Source organism: Rhinopithecus roxellana, chromosome 17, assembly GCF_007565055.1.
Source record: "Rhinopithecus roxellana isolate Shanxi Qingling chromosome 17, ASM756505v1, whole genome shotgun sequence".
Taxonomy (NCBI): Eukaryota; Metazoa; Chordata; class Mammalia; order Primates; family Cercopithecidae; genus Rhinopithecus; species Rhinopithecus roxellana.
In genome coordinates, this window is record NC_044565.1 from 34,745,968 (window position 1) to 34,764,595 (window position 18,628).

Sequence of the window (18,628 nt, forward strand, 5' to 3'; positions counted from 1 at the left end):
CTAAAATTCATAGATGGCAGAGGTAGAGACATACATGAGCAGACAGTCATACTCACACGTTAGCATGAGAAACAGATATGATGTGGATGTTCCCAGTTAGGTCCTAGGATCCTAAATTCCATGACATGTAGATTTACTTCTACTGGCAAAACCACCAACCAATGAAAACAAAACAATCCAAAACACTGGAATATTTTATCAAATAAATCCATCTGATTTTCCTGCTGTCAAACCTTCATATTTTAAGGCCAGGTATCTTCACTAGGAATCTTAAACATGGAGAAAGAAAGAACCAAACTTGTATAAAATTCCTAGGGGTTGGATTGAGTTAGTTAAAAAAATATACACACACTCACATGTATATGTGTGGTACTCCAACTTTAATCTGAAAGATAAATTGAGTTGCATGTTCAGTGAGCAAGGTTGATATTTTATCTTTAAAAAATATATCATCACTAATTAAAATTAAAAAAAGACATGATATTGATACACACTTCCAAGTATAAATGGCTGGCTAGTGTTCAAACAGTTATGTGCATCAGTAACAACTTAACAAATTGTAAAAAGTCCATGGGCACTTTTGTTTTACACAGAATCTTTTATTTAATCAGCCCAATTAAGAATATATCAGAAAACCAAACTATCGTGTATCTGTATATTAACCTTGGAAACAAAAGAAAAATTTTAGAATGATCTGACAAATTGCCAGCCAGACTCTACAAAAGTCTTTTACAGTGAAACAACCATTGGTGAAATGAATAAACCACTTATTTCACTGCACACAAAAATCACACTCATACTCTGAAAGTAACATAGACTCTCAGACAGAGGTCGTGTGCTCAGAAGGGCTATATACCTGGATAAATAGGCAATTTTAAAGTTGGACTTTTGATTTTGCTTTTGATTGTTTTCCCCCATGCCTCCTCATCAACTGACTGTAATTACCCCAGGTCAGAGGTGCATAACTACGAGTGGGGAAGAAAGGCCCAGGCAAGGGGAAGGAGGTACAGAGAAGGCTGGGAGAAAGCTTTGCCAGGTCACTAATGGCCTCTGGGGCAACAACGTGGAGAACAGGCTGATGCTTCTCCTTTGATCTTCTAATTCACAATGATCATTAGTATTAACTCCGATTCTTCTGGGTGAAGAATTCCAGCTGTAGCCTTTTCAGTTTACCTGACCTAAGAAAATTCATCACCCATCCCATTAGGATTTCAATAACCATCTAAGAAAAAGAAAAAGGCAGTTGCCCCAGAATCTGGAAACCACCCGCTTCATTATTAAAACAGAGTTTATATGATGTATCTCACAGAAGAATTAGGGCATTCCAATATTCCCCTCAAGTAATTAAACAATCGACTCCATTTGCCTTCCCAGACCGATGACTCCCACTTGAGTGAAAAATAGTTAGAGTCCTTATCTAGTCAAAGTTGAAATACGCTATCTTCAAAGTAGCAGAGATCTTTTAAAATTCAGATAAAGGATTTTGTCATCCAAGCCTGGGTTAGTTTCAGCAAAGCCTAGCTTTGGTCAGAGGTGAAGGTGAATGGCAGTTACATGTAAGGGAAAAAGTAGAAACTATGAAAATATTCTTCTTTGTATGTAAAATAGCTAATTTTTGATAGGGTACATGGACATCTGCAAGGAAAAACAAATCTTCTCACACCTTCATAACTAGTTTTTAAGGCTCTTAATTTAATGATCTGTCTGCAGATAACACATAATGAAGAAGGAATCAAAGTTACCTGCTATCTCCACAAACCACCTCCCTTGGCTCAGGCACATGACAATTAAGGTAGATTAGGATTAGTTTGAAGAAGAAACTGCCTTTCTCAAATACTTTGTATTACTCTGATGAACAGTTAGGGCGAGAATGTGAGAATATAGTTGTCCTGCCCCACCACCTTCTCAGAACTCCCCCTAGATCTTTCAGGATAGGTTGTTGAAGGATGCTGGCTGGTAAGGCTTAGAAGGAATATTCACTGTTCAAACCGGCAGGGTACAGAGGTGGACAATAGAAAGAAAAATAGAAATGGGAGGAGAGCAGAAAATTCCATCTACTACCTGCCCATGTGCCTACCTATTAGTCCTTCTATCTTTTCCTAACTTTGATCAACAGAATGGATTATCCAGATACCAATTAGATGTACTTTTTCGTTTTAATAATTCATAGTGTTTAGAGAATAATTCTTCCAAAATGGCAAGGGGAGATATGACACTAAGATGACTCCAACAGATCTTGTTACTAAAAGCGAAACCAATGAAACAACATCTGTCTCTTCTAGAGCATTCAATTCCCAATTCAATTCCATTTACTCTGTCCTTAGAGTGGCGGACCCGCAGGGCACTTTTCATCTAATAGTGTTACTATGGAAACGCTATTCTCAACCTGGAAGATTCTACAACCTCTCGCATTGGCTTTATCCACAATGAGAGGAAAGTCTTATAAATCAGAAATCAAGACATAAATTTGGCCACACACACACACACAAATTTTCCAGGCTAGAAGTGCACACATACACAAGAAAGAAAGAAGAAATAAGAAAGAAAGAAAGAAAGAAAGAAGAAAGAAAGAAAGAAAGAAAGAAAGAAAGAAAGAAAGAAAGAAAGAAAGGAAGGAAGAAAGGAAGGAAGGAAGGAAGGAAGAAGAAGGACAGGAAGGAAGGAAGGAAGGAAGGAAGGAAGGAAGGAAGGAAGGAAGGAAGGAAGGAAGAAAGTGAAGAGGAATGGTAGGAGGGAACCGAGGAAGGAGGGACGAGGGAGGAGGGAAGGAGGAGGGGAAGGGAAGAAGGCAGGAATGCGGAAGTGCGGAGTAAGATCAGGAATGACGTCGAAGGAAGGAAGGAAGGAAGGAACCAAGAACGTAAACGAGAAGGTCCCGGAAGGAAAGACAAGACTTGAAACAGAGAACAGAAAGAAACGAACAAGAGGAGCCTCCCTACCAGGCAATGCCCAGCCAAATCAAAGCCCTCCGAAAGAACCTCCCAGCCCTAAACCATACCCTCACTCCGAACCTCCCGAAGACTCCCCAAAGAAAGAAAGAAAGAGAAAGAAAGAAAATGAAACAAAAACACTTGGTACATAAGTGTGTCTAACTTAGAAGCAAAGTTTGTCTCTATAGTAAGGCTTAACCAGATGGAATCCTCAGGATGGTGAATGTATGGGGAGTAGGAGAGAGTGTGGATGAAAATCAGTTCACCGTCAGGATCACCACCCTGACTGGTCAATGCCAGATATATTGACCCGTGAATGCTTGCTTCACCTGAATCTGTAGGTATGCTTTCTAATTACCTCCCTTCTCCCTAACTTTCAGTATTCCTGGAAGCACAGGAGCTCCATGCAGGAAAATACAGTCACTGCATATTTTAAATGAGAACCACATTAACCGCTTTTCTATTTAGATTATACTTTAGACTGTAATATGATAGGGTAGGAAAACAAAAAAGAAAAGAGACCCTTGATTTTTACCTTAAACGTGGTATGTATTCTTTTTCTTCATTTTTGCTAAACCTTTGGACACATATCTTTGTAACACTATGTAGCAAAAGAACTGATAATATGCAAAACACATCCAGCTTAAGCACTATGATGTCACAGACTATGTTTACAGTTGGAATAATGCCTTCAAGAAGGAAAAAGAAACCTTGATATGACATATGCCCCTGAACTGATTGTGAATACAGTGACTCATATGCAAATATTAAGCACGTTTTAATTGTTTGCAATAATTTATCTTCAGGCAAAAGTAAGTATTTCTATTAATAAATGCCTTTATTTTCTTTCTAATTGTCTCTTATTATTTAAATCCTGTCAGTCATTCTTTTCAATTCCAGGGAATAGTTTCTTCTAAGAGACCCTCTCTACTTATCAACTGGCAAAACGCTCAGCTAAGCCTAAGCTGGGAATTTACCTCACTGAAATTTCCTCTTACCCCATAATCACCAAAGTTTAAAACTCGTTTCCTTTTTCTTTTATTGTTTTCATTATATATAAGTATGTCCAGTTTAGCTTGCTAGAGACTGTGAGCCCAAGAATGAGGCTTTAGTTCTCTCTTTGGAATAGTAAAATGTGCTACTGATTAAATCTACCTGTGGATAACTACAGACTGCCACATTTTTCTTCTCATGTAGCTGGGGTACAAATCCAGAAAGTTGGTTTTTGTTTTGTGGTGTTTTGTTTTTTAATTCAGGGCCTATTCTACTTTTCTAACACAGAAATGCTTTAAAGCCCTTTCAAGGGCAGATTTTTTTCGCTGAATAAACCCAGTGAAAGAATTGATCCATTTATTTTAAAAAGAAACAGCAATTTACTTTTAAAAGGTGTGGGAGGTTTTCGAATATGTCTTTGGACATTTAAAAAAAGATCAGTTTACAATTTACTAATAAATTGGTATTACTATTGTTTCAATTAGCCAGAATTTCAGTGGCTTTTTTATATCTAGCAAGATTTCAGAAAGGATTTCCTAGATAAGTTGCATTGATCATATAGCAATGATGTGACCATTTAAAATCTGTACAGTCTTCCTAATGAATTGTGCATCCCTGAAGACCTCTCAGAACTTGAAATAAAGTCACTAAAGAATTAGTACTGAGATGTCAGTGGTTACTTACATTTAGACAACAACAAAACTCTGTTTAGATTCTATAGGTTTTAAAAATAGAATTTATTAAAATTAGCTCCTTACTATAAATATTACTAAGCAGTCTATGCATTCCTTCAAGAAGGATTACAAAACAAGAGTAATGGGTGTTCCTTGTAACTGGAGGTCTATTTGCTCTTGCAATTAGAGAAGAGGGAAGGAATCTTTTTCACTGGGGGAAGGAAAGACAAAAAATTTAAATATATCTCCTAACTTTGCTCTTCAGATGATGTTATAAGAACAATTAGCTATTTAATGAGGGTTGTCATTAATCAATATTTCTGTATGAGCAGATGGCATTGGAGTGGGTAATGGGGGTAGAAATATCCAATGGAAAAACCACAAGGTAACACCTGTAAACATTCACAGAAAGCTGGGGAAACATGGATGAATGGGCTTCCCCTTCCAGGGCAGTGGCACAGGCCAGGAAAGACCTCAAAACTGAAGACTATTATTCAGGCCTCAAGAAAGCAGATAGTTCATGAATAATTTCTATTACAACTGCCCCAGTAACAAACACATAGTCCATATAAGCAATGCAATGCATGTAAAATCATGCAGGCTGTTAGAAAGTTTATTTTGGTTTTTTGTTTGTTTGTTTGTTTGTTTGTTTGTTTCAAGAAGATAATGTAGCTCTCTGCAAGGGTCTTCACAAGGGTACAACCTAGAAAAAACAGGAAAACTAGTGGCTGCATAAAATAACTTGCTCCTCTCTCTCCTGATTCTGTCTGAACCAATATTTGATTATATTTTATTCAGGGGCACCTCAGCTTCAAGTAAAGCCAAAACTCCTTTGCAGATTGAGATGGGGGCTGAAGAAATCTATTCATTGTTTCTGTTAGTCTAGGAAATAGAAATTGTTTGGTTGTGACTTCAGGGTCAACCTGATTTTGCCCACCACACCAACTCATTCCACAGAGCAAGTTAGCTGGTTAGCTCTGGAAATAAAATATCAGCATCATTGCATCAGCATCATTGTACTACACCTTTGACCAACTGCCACTCTTATCTAAATGTCATTCATTCGTTTTTCGAGATATGCCCTCAAGACCTGAGTCCTCTTTCCCCCAGTTCATTAGTGATTGATAATCCTCAGTGGGGAACTTGTAGGAGTCAGATCTTGAAATACCTACACACATGCAACAGGTGTCAGATAAGTAATGGTGCCTGAATCAGATTTTAGGTAAACCTAATATGATGTTAAAATCAAAACAGCTTGAACAAACTAAATCTTCAACTAATTTCCAGCACAGCCAAGCCCTAAAGTTTACTCAAAAACTGTAGTGTAATCTAGTTACTGCTTGGGATTATGATGGGAAGAAGAGAAGGGAGGAAACTTTTTTTTAATTTAATTTAATTTTATTTTTTTTAGCTATTCCTGCTGCTCTCAGTTTTCATCTTATTCACTGATGCTGGAAAATCTGGATTATTTCATACCCTTGAGTATTATTAGAGGCACAGCCTCTATCCAGAGGAGCAGAACCAACACGACCTTCAGACATCCCCTGAGTTTGTCTCTCTGTACCCGTAAAACTCACTGAGGAACATGGCTTTGAAAGTGGGCCTGGGTATGAAGGTAAACAGGCTCTGCACGTGTTTATGACAATGCAGGATTAACTTTAATATTTAAGGAAAAAATGACTTTAGGAAAAGCAAGCTAAGACAAAAATAGTATCATAAAATATTTTCTCCTGATATTTAAAAAAACCCTCAAGAGTTTTTAACATTTATCCATCTATGTAACTTTGCTACAACCTGTCTAAATTCATTCTTTGTCTCTAATATTGAAATTCCCCTGGTCAACAATTTTGCTGATTTTTAAAATATTATTTTATCCACAAATCTTCATTGTGTCTTCTTCTTTAAATCAGTATGCACTTGCAAAAATATCCACCAAAATATTATTCTTATAAATATTTTGAACATGAAATTCATTCAGAACAATAACCAAACAAAACAAATCCCCCAGTGGCATAAAGCCCCAAATCTCCAGTTTCTCACATCTCCAGGAGAATTCCTGCAGTGAAAACAGTAATACTTGCACAGACAATATAAACTGTTACTCTGCTTGAAAAGTCACAAGGGACTACACAGGAAGAGCTGACTCTATATTGCTGTTTTCCTTTACAGTTCTAAATACAGGGACAACTTTCACTGTGGAGCTCTGACTTACATGAATGTTTTGTAATGGAAGCCAGTGCATTCAAACCATTTAAAAGCAAATTATGTGATCATCTTGCCATTGCAACATGATTTGAATTTTTGTGGACCATTTGTTATAAAGGTCCACTAAAGCATCAGAAGATATTAAGTCTCTCTTTAGAGTTTGTCTTATTTTCTTCTTAGTAGGAGATGGTTCTGGGCACTTAAGGGTCACATTTAGAAAAGCAACATCATGAATATACATTCTTAAAATCACAAGTGCACATGAACACCTAAACCTTTTAACTTACGAAAGTTAACAAATTTGCAATCGTTAATTTTAAATAAAATTTCTCATTTGGGGTATGTATCTAAGAAATAAGTGCTAACACTTTTGCAAAAACTGTGGGAACACAGTTATTTATTAAATATTTCAAGTCCAGAGGGATCACTTTTTTCTCATTTTTTTCTATAAAAACTGGTTCATTGTCCATATTTAGTTTACATATGTCATTTAGAATCCACTTACTGTTAGATGCTGGAACAGCCACGCCCTCATGATATTTGTGGCTACTTTGGGAAAGATGCCACGCTTTTTGTGACGCTTTTTGTCCTTATCAGGGTCATCATCGTCACCTGTGCTGGGGGAAGCTACACTGTTGTCCAAGCCATCACCTGCAAACATAGTGAATCAAATTTTGACTGATGCTACCTTGACATGTTTTATTCAAATAGAATGCCTTTGGATATAAACAAAACCAAAAGAGCAAATTTAAATGATTAATAGTTTCTTTGGTACTGTTTTTTTGTTGTGTTTTGTTTTCCAAAACCAAGAGAAAGAACAAGGCCTAGGCTCAAGAGTAGTCAGGTCTAAAGAACGTCTTCCAAAGAACATTGCCAAAAGTCAAAGGAAACGGAGGGAAATATCCAATCCCCTTGTGACTTTGTTGCTATGGTAATTATTCCAATATGTATAGCTGAGACAGGTTAAGTGTAACTCCTACTGGGGAGTTAAACATGGTGGCAGTCATTAGCAGTGGCGCTATGGCTGCCTGGGCATTCAAATCCCACAGTCATTGACATTGACTTGTGAGAAGATTCATTTAAGATATCAACTATTTCCACAAGTGATCTATCTTAAGACTAGTTAAACTAGGATGGGGAAATGTAGGTAATCCATCATATAAGCAGTTTGACATAGGAATGCTTCAAATAATATACAATTTTTCTTGTAATAGAGAGAAAGCATCAAGTTTAGTAAGGGAAAAACCCCTGACATAGTTTCTTAATTAAAAAACAATTACTGTGTAAATAAAATAAGGTAATGCTAAATTAACAGTAAATTGGAATTGTATTACACTAATAATTCAGGCAGTTTCTAAAATTTGTGCTAGGTTTAAATTTTTCACACTGAAAAATCACCTGCTAACATATTCCTCTATATTGGATCCTATTTTTCTATTGATTTTTATTATAACATTTACACTCTTTCTTCTAGAAAACATTTTGGCTCTGTGACATAATGAAATTAAAAAACATAGTATTTCTCTTTTATAATGCCATGTTTAATAAGAAAAAATAAAAATTTAACCCGTATAACTGTTCAAAAAAAGTTACAAGGTACAAATGGAAAGTAGGTATTTTTTGGCCTTGGCTTCAAAGTCAAAAAGGAAAACAACAAAGGACAAGACCCATTACACTAAAAAGTAGCTTAGCTCAGTCAACCATTCTCTTAGAAACCGACAGGTTGATCTGGGCCCAAAAGGAAGAGCTATAGCGGCCAGGCTTAGAAATGAGGTAAAAAAAATATACCCAAGAGCACATTCACTGGGTTAAATAAGTCACTGGAGAGCCATCTACATGACCCAAAGAACCTGATACTTTGGTAAGACAAGTTTCCTGCACATAGCCTCAGGTTCATTTCCTTGGCTTCACCGATTTCTGTATTTCTCATTTCTGTTACTAGGTCCTACATAAAAAAAAATTCTCTAGTTCAATTTCAGTTATTTCTGTCTAATCTATAGTAGGTATGTTGCAACTAATCAACTGTTCTTAACAGCTCCCTCAGCAGACCCATCTCTCTCCTGTGAAAAAAAAGAAAAGTGTCCCTCAATATTTTTTTTTCAATTGCCTTAACTGGTACTGAGATGAAGTTTAGAAAGCTTGTTGGGTGAGGAACAGACTAATTCCAACATTTCTACTATTATTACAGAATATGCTATAAATGCAAAACTTCTGCAAAACTTTTCTGATTCTAAATTTTTATTCATTACAAATCCATAATTTTATTATATTTAAAACCCATCACTTTGTTAAAAGTTTCACAGAATCATAGCTTGTGTTCACTTGGAAAAGATCATGAAAACCCACCACTCCAAAGCCATCATCAGTGAAGAAAATGCTGTGTTCCCTGACTGGGTCAAGGTCATGTACCCTGGCATGGAACTACTGGGGTCTGTGCTGTGCCAGACCCCGGCATCTGTACATCAGCACTCCTTCCACCCAATCAAACTCTTTATTTGCATAACCAAGTATTTTATGAGAAGTCCCCTTGGATTTGCCTAATAAATTCTTTGAAAGTCCAGTATTTAAACAGGCTTTTTATTCAGAGAAGCAATTCACCATATAAAATAACAATTCATTAAAGAAACATGAGAAAAGAAAACAACTCAACAGCATTTAAATTTTCAATGGGCTAATCCACTTTCAATATGCAAAAGGTAACCAAGGAAAGGACATATACGACTTGATCATTGATTAAAAATGAAGAGCTTATAACCTAACAATACTGTTTTCACCACCTCCCCATGATTATTTTCCACCTTTAAAAAAACAGCCTTTTTATCCACCTCAAACCCCTTCAGATTAATTTAGCAAGCAATGCCTAGTGCCTGCCTAGAAGAGAATTCATTGATAATTTATGGAAATATCTACTATAATCCAGCAGAGATGACTTTTTTCCAGCTTTGTGCATCAATAGATAATCAAGGCCTTAAAGCAACCTTAGCTTCCCATTACCTCAGGCAAAAGAATTCCTGAAAGCGTGCCTTGAGGGCACCTGAATTATATACTCCATTAGGAGAGGAAGGCTTTCTGCATTCCATGTGTAACACTCACCAGAACCTTTCCTGTTTATTTCTGCTGTATGAAAGCAGAAGCATTAGGAACAGAATTTTTTAAGTGAAGACTTATGTAGATACAATGGAGAAACCTTTCAAGCAGGAGCCAGATCACCCCCTTCAGTCCCTGGCAGTGACCTCTCCTGAATAAAAGGTTTCTATTACATCATTAGCTCAAGCCAAAAACAGCCTTGGCTTAATGCACAGTTTGTTCTTCCTACTGTTTTTAGGCAAATACAGCTACTTTACTCCCATCTGGGAGGGAAATTACACTGCTGAGTTGTAATCTAAGACAAGATTTTCATTGGAAGCAAATGCTTTCAATCCAGTGTAAATACTGGTGCATGTTCAGAAAAGCCTAAAACAATAAACCCTGCTCCTTTCCGAAACAAGTTAGGGAAATGGAGAAGATGGGGAAGGAGAAGAGCATAATAAAACAGACTATTCTAAAAGCAAACACTTTCATAGATTTTAATAAATTGTTTAACCTCTTCCACTTTCTAAAATTGAAAATTGATCTGGAAATGTCTCAACCTCAGAGGAAAGTCTAAATGGTCAATTGTACCTTTAGCATTTCCATTCACTTCGCAATTTGATACAGTCACCTCATTGTGGTCTCTCGAGAATTTCTTTCCTTTTTTATTTTTGAGATCACTAAACAAACTTGGAGAACCGCCGGCCGACCACACGGCAGCAGGCAGCAGCTCTGAACCACATTTGTAAAATGTCAGCAGTGACTTCATTCCTGGAGCTGACTTCTCCTGCCGCCAAATGAAGGCAAACTGAAAAGGTGGAAATAATCATAAAAATGATGCTAGTCCATAAACAAGCTTACAGCCTCATTAGGATAGCAGTAGGCTCCAGTGGGTGATTTATGCTCGTTTTGCTGATGCTATGAGGAAATGCCATAGGGCGACTTTAGCCAACCGCTAATGGTTTCTGACAGCTTCTTAGCAACTAGTGCAAGCAACGTTGTGGCGTTTGCTAGTGACAGAAACTGAAAATGTCATATTATCTGCCCATGTGTCATGAAGTCCGTGTGGCAATTAACTAGCAGGCCAGTGACTGAGGGGCCAGAGGCTCCTGAAAATGGCCTTTGGCTATGCAGAGGCAGCCGCCGGGCTGCGCACACACAGGCCGCACATATGCAACATTCTAATGCAGAAATCCACTCCCTGCAACTTCCTGGGCTCTGATGAGACCGGGCCACTCCAATCTCTTTTTTCCCCCTCAGTGAAGTGAAACTCTGGGTTCCTCTCTCTCTAGGCACAGGCTTGGGCATTATCAGAAGACTCTAAAGCAATCTGCTTTGATATGATTATCCGAATGGCTCCTTAATTGGCAGTACCTGGTTCTGTGCCTCTTGGATGCCGGACTCAAAGGTGCTAGCTACAGTACTTTGCTACTCTCTCACAAATTAGTCTAAAAGGATTTAAGATCACTGGAGCAGACTCATTGCCCGTCAGATTTCAAGGAGCAGAGGAACTCTGCACAGCAACAAGACACTATTTAAAAAACACCAGGTTTCTAACGAGCAGGGGGAGAATCTTGGCCACACTTTTCAGTTTCCGAGCTATCAAAACCATGCACTATATGTCAAACTGTCAAACCTTTCAGCGTGGGCCATTTGCCCTTTCAAATAATATTTAAGAATTGTTTTTACAAAATTTTATAGGCCATGGTCTAGTGAAAGAGGCCAACCAACAAAGAAAGGAATTTGTACTACAATTCGTCTACGGACAATTTCTTGTGAGACCTGGGCCTGTCCCTACGGAGCAAGGCAGGTGACCTGTGGCAGCTCCCAGGCTGTCAGAGAGCTCAGATTTCAAACACGCTCAACTCAAACATCCCGAGTCGCCTATTTAAGCATGCCCAGGCATTTAGACTGTGCTATCTCGTGCCTTTCAAGGCAGGATAAAGCGGCATTTATCGTATTCAGGCCATTCAATGGGTCAGACTGACCGTGTCAGGAGGGGCTCCTCTCCGGCAGGTCAAAGCCTTGCTCCCATTTTTTTCTCTCTCTACTAACTCCTTCTGTCCTCTCAGGACTGCTGTTCCCCTAAACCTACTCAGAGTGAGACAACAAAACCCAAAGCAGCTCCTAAGATTTACATCACAACTGATCAGTACTTCCTGTGTCAGTGGGCCATCAGGTAAAAATAAAATGGGTTGTCTGTTAGAGGGTTCTTTATGTCACAGAAACAAAACTCCTAATTAAGGAGATGAACTTTCGACTGCCAGGGCAAATGAATGTGTAAGGTTGCGGACCCCCTTGTTTTTCTAGGAGCCATGCTGGAAGCCACAGTGACTTCAAGATCATTTTCATTTACAATTTTGTATTGAGACTCCGTAGTTTTGGGCCATATCCTCTCTTTAAACTTTACTTTTCTCTTCTTCCAGTGTTGAGGAATAGTGTTTAATCCCAAAATGTACCTAGACTCAAAAATCAGGCCATTTATAGTTTATCTTTTGATATTGAGTAAATTCGGTTGTGCCTTGAAAGTTTTCCAAATGGTCCATTCAAAAGTATGCTTATGAATGCATAGCTCCTGTTGTAAGGTGGCTACATTTTCATGCAAATAGGATATTGTTGCATGATCTGATTGTCAGCAGAAAGAAAGCTCAACATGAAGGTTTCTTTTTTCTCTTGCATGTTTCTCCCATAGAGTATCTACATGAGGGAAAATGGCATCTCACCCCTTAAAAAGTGTGTAGAACATCCCTGCCTTGCTCGTGGCAGCTGACACAAACATCCCATCAATATGGAAAGGCTGGGTTTCCTTTATAGTGGCCTATTTGGGTGTGCCTGATGTCCAGGGTTATTAGGAAAAATGTAACAACTACCCCAAACCTGTTTCTCCAGGACATGGTTGAGTCTAGGTAGCCAGAATTCAGGTGGGATAATGTTTCTGTGGTATGTTAAGAGGATAAATGGTGAGAATTATAGACATCCCTTCTTCAGGAACTAGCTGGAACACTTCAGGGGTCTTAAGGAGATGTTTTATCTTCATTTAGAATGTATAATAGCTGCCAGAATGATTTTTCTAAAGCACACATCTCATCATATCACCCTGGTACTTAAAATCCTTTGGTGGCTACCCTTTGCTTTCAGAATAAAGGTTATGCTTCTTAGCCTGGCGTATAAGGCTTTTCACGATCTCTCTCCTGGGTGTTTTTCCAGCCTAGCATTTGCCAAGTCCCCATATGCACTGGCACTCACAGCCCCATCTCCAGTCCTGAGCAGACTTGAAGTTCTCAAGGCACCATGCACTGCTCTCTCTACCTCTTTGAATTTCCTTGTGCTAGTCCCTTTCCCTGCAGCAGTCTTCCCTTGCTTCCCCTAATGACATGACAAACTTTCTGGTGACCTTTATGGCTCAGCTCAATAGCCATCTCCTCTAAGAGGTATTTGCTGGACTATAGCTGATTTAGTGACACCCCAATCCCACCCACCAACTGGGTGATTTTTCTTTTCCTGAAATTCCTCCATCATAACACTCTGCTAAAACTCTTTATTTCCATATATCTTTCCCTGATTTGACTACAGGGTCTGAGAAGGCAGGGACAAAGTCATGCACCTCTCTGCTCTTAAATCCTGGTGTTACTCCAGTGTACAGTGTACAAACTTGTTCATCGCTTGTAAAATGAAAAAAATGAATGTATCTTTTATACTATAGGAAGAAAACCATAGTTTCCATTTTCATCCCTTACATTTCTTTCTGAGACATACGTAAATTAAACTCTTGAAAAATATTCACCAATGAAAATTAGTAAACAACTATAAGAAAATATACAAGAAATACATTCCCCAGAGCTGGGATATTTCTTCTAAACCTTTAAGATCATCTTGCACCAAAGATGGACTAAGAGTTAAGGTATCAGAATCCTTCATGATGTCTACCATAGCCTTTCAGAAATATATCACTACTTTCTGCAATTATAATTTAAAATCATTTACTTAACTAAAATTTCTTGCTGTTTGTGCATCTTTTCTGAGCAAAGGTTGTTTCTTTCTGCATTTTTTCCCAGTGAATTAATTATATCCCCCTCTTTACACATTTCCCAGGTTTACCATAGCTGAGAAACTCAGTTGTTTCTAAGCAGACAATTTGATCCTCAGCTCAAACTTCAGGCCAGCATTTTAAACATCAAACATCTCATGTTAAATATATAAAACTCTAGAACTCTGGCTTTCCTTGATTTTTTTCAAGTAATTGTATTAGCTTTTCCCTGAAGACATAATACAGCCCCTTAAGTCTTTTCTTTTTTTCTTTTTTAAGAGAGAATGTCTCACTCTGTTACCCATACTGTAGTGTAGTGGTGCGATCATAGTTCACTGCAGCCTCAAACTCCTGGGCTCAAGGGGTCTTCATGCCTCAGCCTTTAGAGTAGCTAGGACTACAGGTGCATGGCACCACACCCAGTTAATTTTTGGTAGAGACGGGGTCTCACTATGTTTCCCAGGCTAGTCTCAAACTCCTGGCCTCAAGCAATCCTCCTGCCTCAGCCTTCCAAAGTACTTGGATTATCTGTTTTAGACCCTGTGTCTGGCTAATCCCTTAAATCTTATTACACATTTTCAAGAGACACACACTATACTTCATATGTATATGAAGTATACAACTCTGTAGCCAATATACAAATATGTAATGATCCAAGTTTATCTTTAATTAGGATTCTGTTAACTCCTCGGCCTCACTTTTGTATCTCCTCTTATCTGTAGATATTTAAGGCTCCTTGTTCTTCTTAGCTCAAAGTGATTCCCAGTTAATCAAAGGAAAACAACAAAAGACGGCACACTCTCATATATTTTACCACCCACAGCTTTCCTGAAAAATTTGAAGCAGTTCCTTTGGAAACCAAAATAAAGAGTTAGATGTGGGCACCTGCTGTGGCAGAGCTAAGTTCTAGAAGAGGCTTAACGAGTGCCCTGCAGTACAGACATATCAGTGGCAATGACGGAAAAGATGGAGCTAAGAATGGTGGGGCTGTAGATTAAGAATATACAAACTTTAAATAAATGTATTATTGGCACTTATAACAAGAAATGGCTCAATAAGCTTCCTAAAGTTGGCTCCACAGAGATCTGCCATCAAGCTTTTCCTTTCTAGCAGAATTTAGGTTTCTTAAATGGTGACAAGAAATTGTTAATAGTTAGGCCGGGCACGGTTGCTCACGCCCATAATCCCAGCATTTTGGGAGGCCGAGGCGGGCGGATCATCTGATGTCAGGAGTTCAGAAGCAGCCTGGCCAACACAATGAAAGCCCATCTCCACTAAAAAAATACAAAAATGGGCCAGGTGCAGTGGCACGCACCTGTAATCCCAGCTACTCGGGAGGCTGAGGCAGGAGAATCGCTTGAACCCAGGAGGCAGAAGTTGCAGTGAGCTGAGATCGCATCACTGCACTCCAGCCTGGGTGACAGAGTAAGACTCCATCTCAAAAAAAGAAAGAAATTTTTGACAGTTAACCAGTGTGGAACGAACTCACAGCCTTTTTCTGCCCTTTAGTGGACTTCTGACATCACAGAAACCTAACGAAAGACATGGAGAGTCAGAGCCTGGAGAAAATGCTTCTTCCTGTGAATTTACTGCTCCCTCCCCTCCGCTAAAGGGTAAAATGTAGCATTTAAAAATATGCCCCATATATGTAACCATCTTTTGCATAAAGTCATTCTTGTTATATCGTTCATTCATTTAACAAAAGCATATCGATGTCCCCAACACTAGGCCAACACTTAGGGATACAAATGGTGAACAAAATCAGAAGGAGTTTCTGTTTCTATCAAGCTTTCCAGTTAGAGGGCACTAAAGTTAAATTAATTACAGTAATAAATGTACAACTGCAAACTGAAGCTCTTAATTGGAAAAAAGTACACATCTCTGAGTGCGTGAATCAAAAAGACTTGACTTAGGCTGGAGTGATCTTGAGCAGAAATCTAAAGGGTGGAGAAAAGTCAACTACATGTAGTGGGCAGCCTAAAAGGGGAGAGGGCAGAGGCGAGCATTCCAGGCCAAAGGAAGAACATGTACCAAGGCCTTGTGTGGCTGGAGGATCTGGAACCTGGGAAAGCAAAATAAGATGAGTCTAGAGAGATAAGAGGAGCAGGTTGTAGGTGTTCATTTCTAGGGTTCTGAGAGTCATGATCTATCAGTGAGTCATGAGTATCTATGGGGTCATGAGTGTTCTCTCCATTGTATGCCCTAATATGATGTAAATTTTGTCAAACAATGCCTCACTCCCCAGTCTCTTTCTAGTTCAACCTAACAAATCACCTGATTGCAAATGAAGATTAAAGAGTGGGGGACAATGGAAAAGCAATGAGTCCGTTCAGGTAGACCCCAATTTAGGCACAGATTCCATTCTGACATGAATTGGTAAGTTGTCCTCTTGGACATTTCAAATGCATTTTTGCATAGAAGCCAGTTGTGAATGCTGTCAGGTTCCAAAGCCAGCTCAGCAAAGTAAAAGTAATTATTAAGTGAATAAAGCTCTAATTGATATCTGAGCTCTGGGTGCAGGAAGAAAGTATAAGAATAAGGGAGAAGAGGAGTTTCTTCTCATAATCCTGTGCACAGAGCCAGTCTAGAAAAATGTTAAACTATGTGCAATTGCCCTGAGCACCTCCCTTTCTGTATCTTTCTTCCACTGCATAGTATCCCTCCCCTAGAGTTTCCACATGCTCCAGTGCTTTGAAGAGGCTCTTGGCCTCCCACTATGGTTACTTCACCTGGACCCATTCTTCTCCTGCTCTGAATTGACCCTCTTCATCTCCCACCAGTCAAAATGCCCATCGTTTCAAGCTTGTTGATACAAGCCAGACTTCAGGTAAAAGCCATCTCAAAGAACTAATTTGGATGGGGATAAAATGACTGATGCCCTCCTCACCTTCCCAAAACTGTTGGCATCTTTAAAAGATCTGTTATTGCAAATGAGAGAATCTTTAAATGGCAGAATTGTAGGTAAAGTAATAAGTAAAGGTTTCTAAAACATGCAGCTCCTGTTGGGATTTGTTTTTTTAATCAACAGATGCCATTCTTATAAAAGAGTTCATGGTCAGCTTCCAAACCGGTCATTACATTCTGCCGTCCCTTCCCTCCATTCCCCTGTTTCCCCACAATCCTTGCCATTTATGCCTGCCTAGATTTGGGAAGCCATGTGTTTCTGACCACTTCAAGTTTTACCACAGGAATTGCAGTGACAGTAAAATGAGTTCTGTGGATGTAACACAATGAGATACAAGTAAGAGATCTAGGCTGAACATCTGTATGTCTATCTAGGTCATTCATAATTTGAGTATTTATAAGTCAGGGATTTCCACCCTGTTGAAATAAATGTGGAATAACTTCTTTACTATAAATAATTCCTTCAATTAAGCTTCTATCACTTCATGAGTCTTCACTTTCAACACAAATAATGTATAAAACATAACTGAGTGAAAAACATGGAAAGAAATCAAATAACTGAGACTCAGAATGAAAATATTTACTAGGTTTTCATAGAATGAAAAAAAAATTGTCAAGATGTGAATGTGCATTGGATGGGATTAAATGAAGACAGCAGACTTTCTACATTTATAAAAATTAAGAAGTGTCCATTGGAGTTTGTCAGTGTTCAGATTTATAGTTTGCTTAAGATTTATTTTATGTAAGTGTTCATATAAGTAAAGTACCATGGACACATACAACATACACCAAGAAATTGGATAAATTTTCCAAGGTTTTTTTTCTGAATCATTTTACTTTGTTCTTTTGAGATAGGAATACCTTTTCCTAGTAATTCAATATGACGTTTTGACTTGAATTCCCCTCAGGGGAACAACAGCAAACTAGTTGCCTACACACAGAGGACAAACAGCAATGATGAATAGGAAAGAAAAAAAAAAACAGATTTTACTCATTTTTCATCTATTCAGCACTTTTTTTTTTTTTACAACTAAACACCCTGAAAAAATCCCTGCCAAAACAGCATAACTTTTTAATGGAGTCTTAGAAACTTCAGGATGTGAGTACACTGCAAAATATTACTGAAATCTATATATTTACATTATCAGTTAAACAAAATGGAAATCCCCCAGTCTTTTTCTCAGGAAACAAAGAAAATACACTTTCAAGTGCAAAGGTAAAACAGTACAAAAGTCATAAACTTTTATTTTGAATCAACAGCTCAGAAAGAATTTTAGGAACCAGTACCTTGCCTATTTATTAAAGTTATTTTAGTAATGCTAGTTCATTGCTCATAATATGCTCCCCAAAATACATATAAATGCTCTATTAATGAATGGTCATAAACTTCTACATAACCACAAAAATAGATCATTTTAGGAAAAAAAGTGTCCTATATAGGATCTCACAGACAGGCAGACACACACACATGAACACACACACTCACACAAACACAAATACACACACACACAGACATACACAAAAACACATTTATTTTTGTGATATCTGCAAAAGCTTGCTATATAATTTAGTTTTAAACTTCTATATTACTCTGCATATGTATTTATTATGCATGTATGTATGTGTATATATACAAACACTTTTACATGACAAGATAGCATTTATTTATCTGAGGTCACTTTTTCAACAAACTCAATTAAATAAAATACACTTGAAAAGTAGGATTTGAAAAATAAAAAAGCTGGCCGGGCACAGTGGCTCATGCCTGTAATCTCAGCACTTTGGGAGGCCAAGGTGGGCGGATCACTTGAGGTCAGGAGTTCTAG

General features: G+C 38.2%; 1 protein-coding gene across 7 annotated transcripts in view; it reads right to left on the reverse strand.

Moving 5' to 3' along the window:
- MEIS1 (Meis homeobox 1) overlaps nucleotides 1–18,628 on the reverse strand; it is a 139,586-nt gene that overhangs the window by 54,177 nt on the left and 66,781 nt on the right. For all 7 annotated transcript variants that reach the window (XM_030921493.1, XM_030921497.1, XM_030921492.1 and 4 more), the window contains one exon: nucleotides 7,308–7,453. In XM_030921493.1, the coding sequence (XP_030777353.1) occupies nucleotides 7,308–7,453 (146 nt within the window). The remainder of the gene's footprint in view (nucleotides 1–7,307; nucleotides 7,454–18,628) is intronic.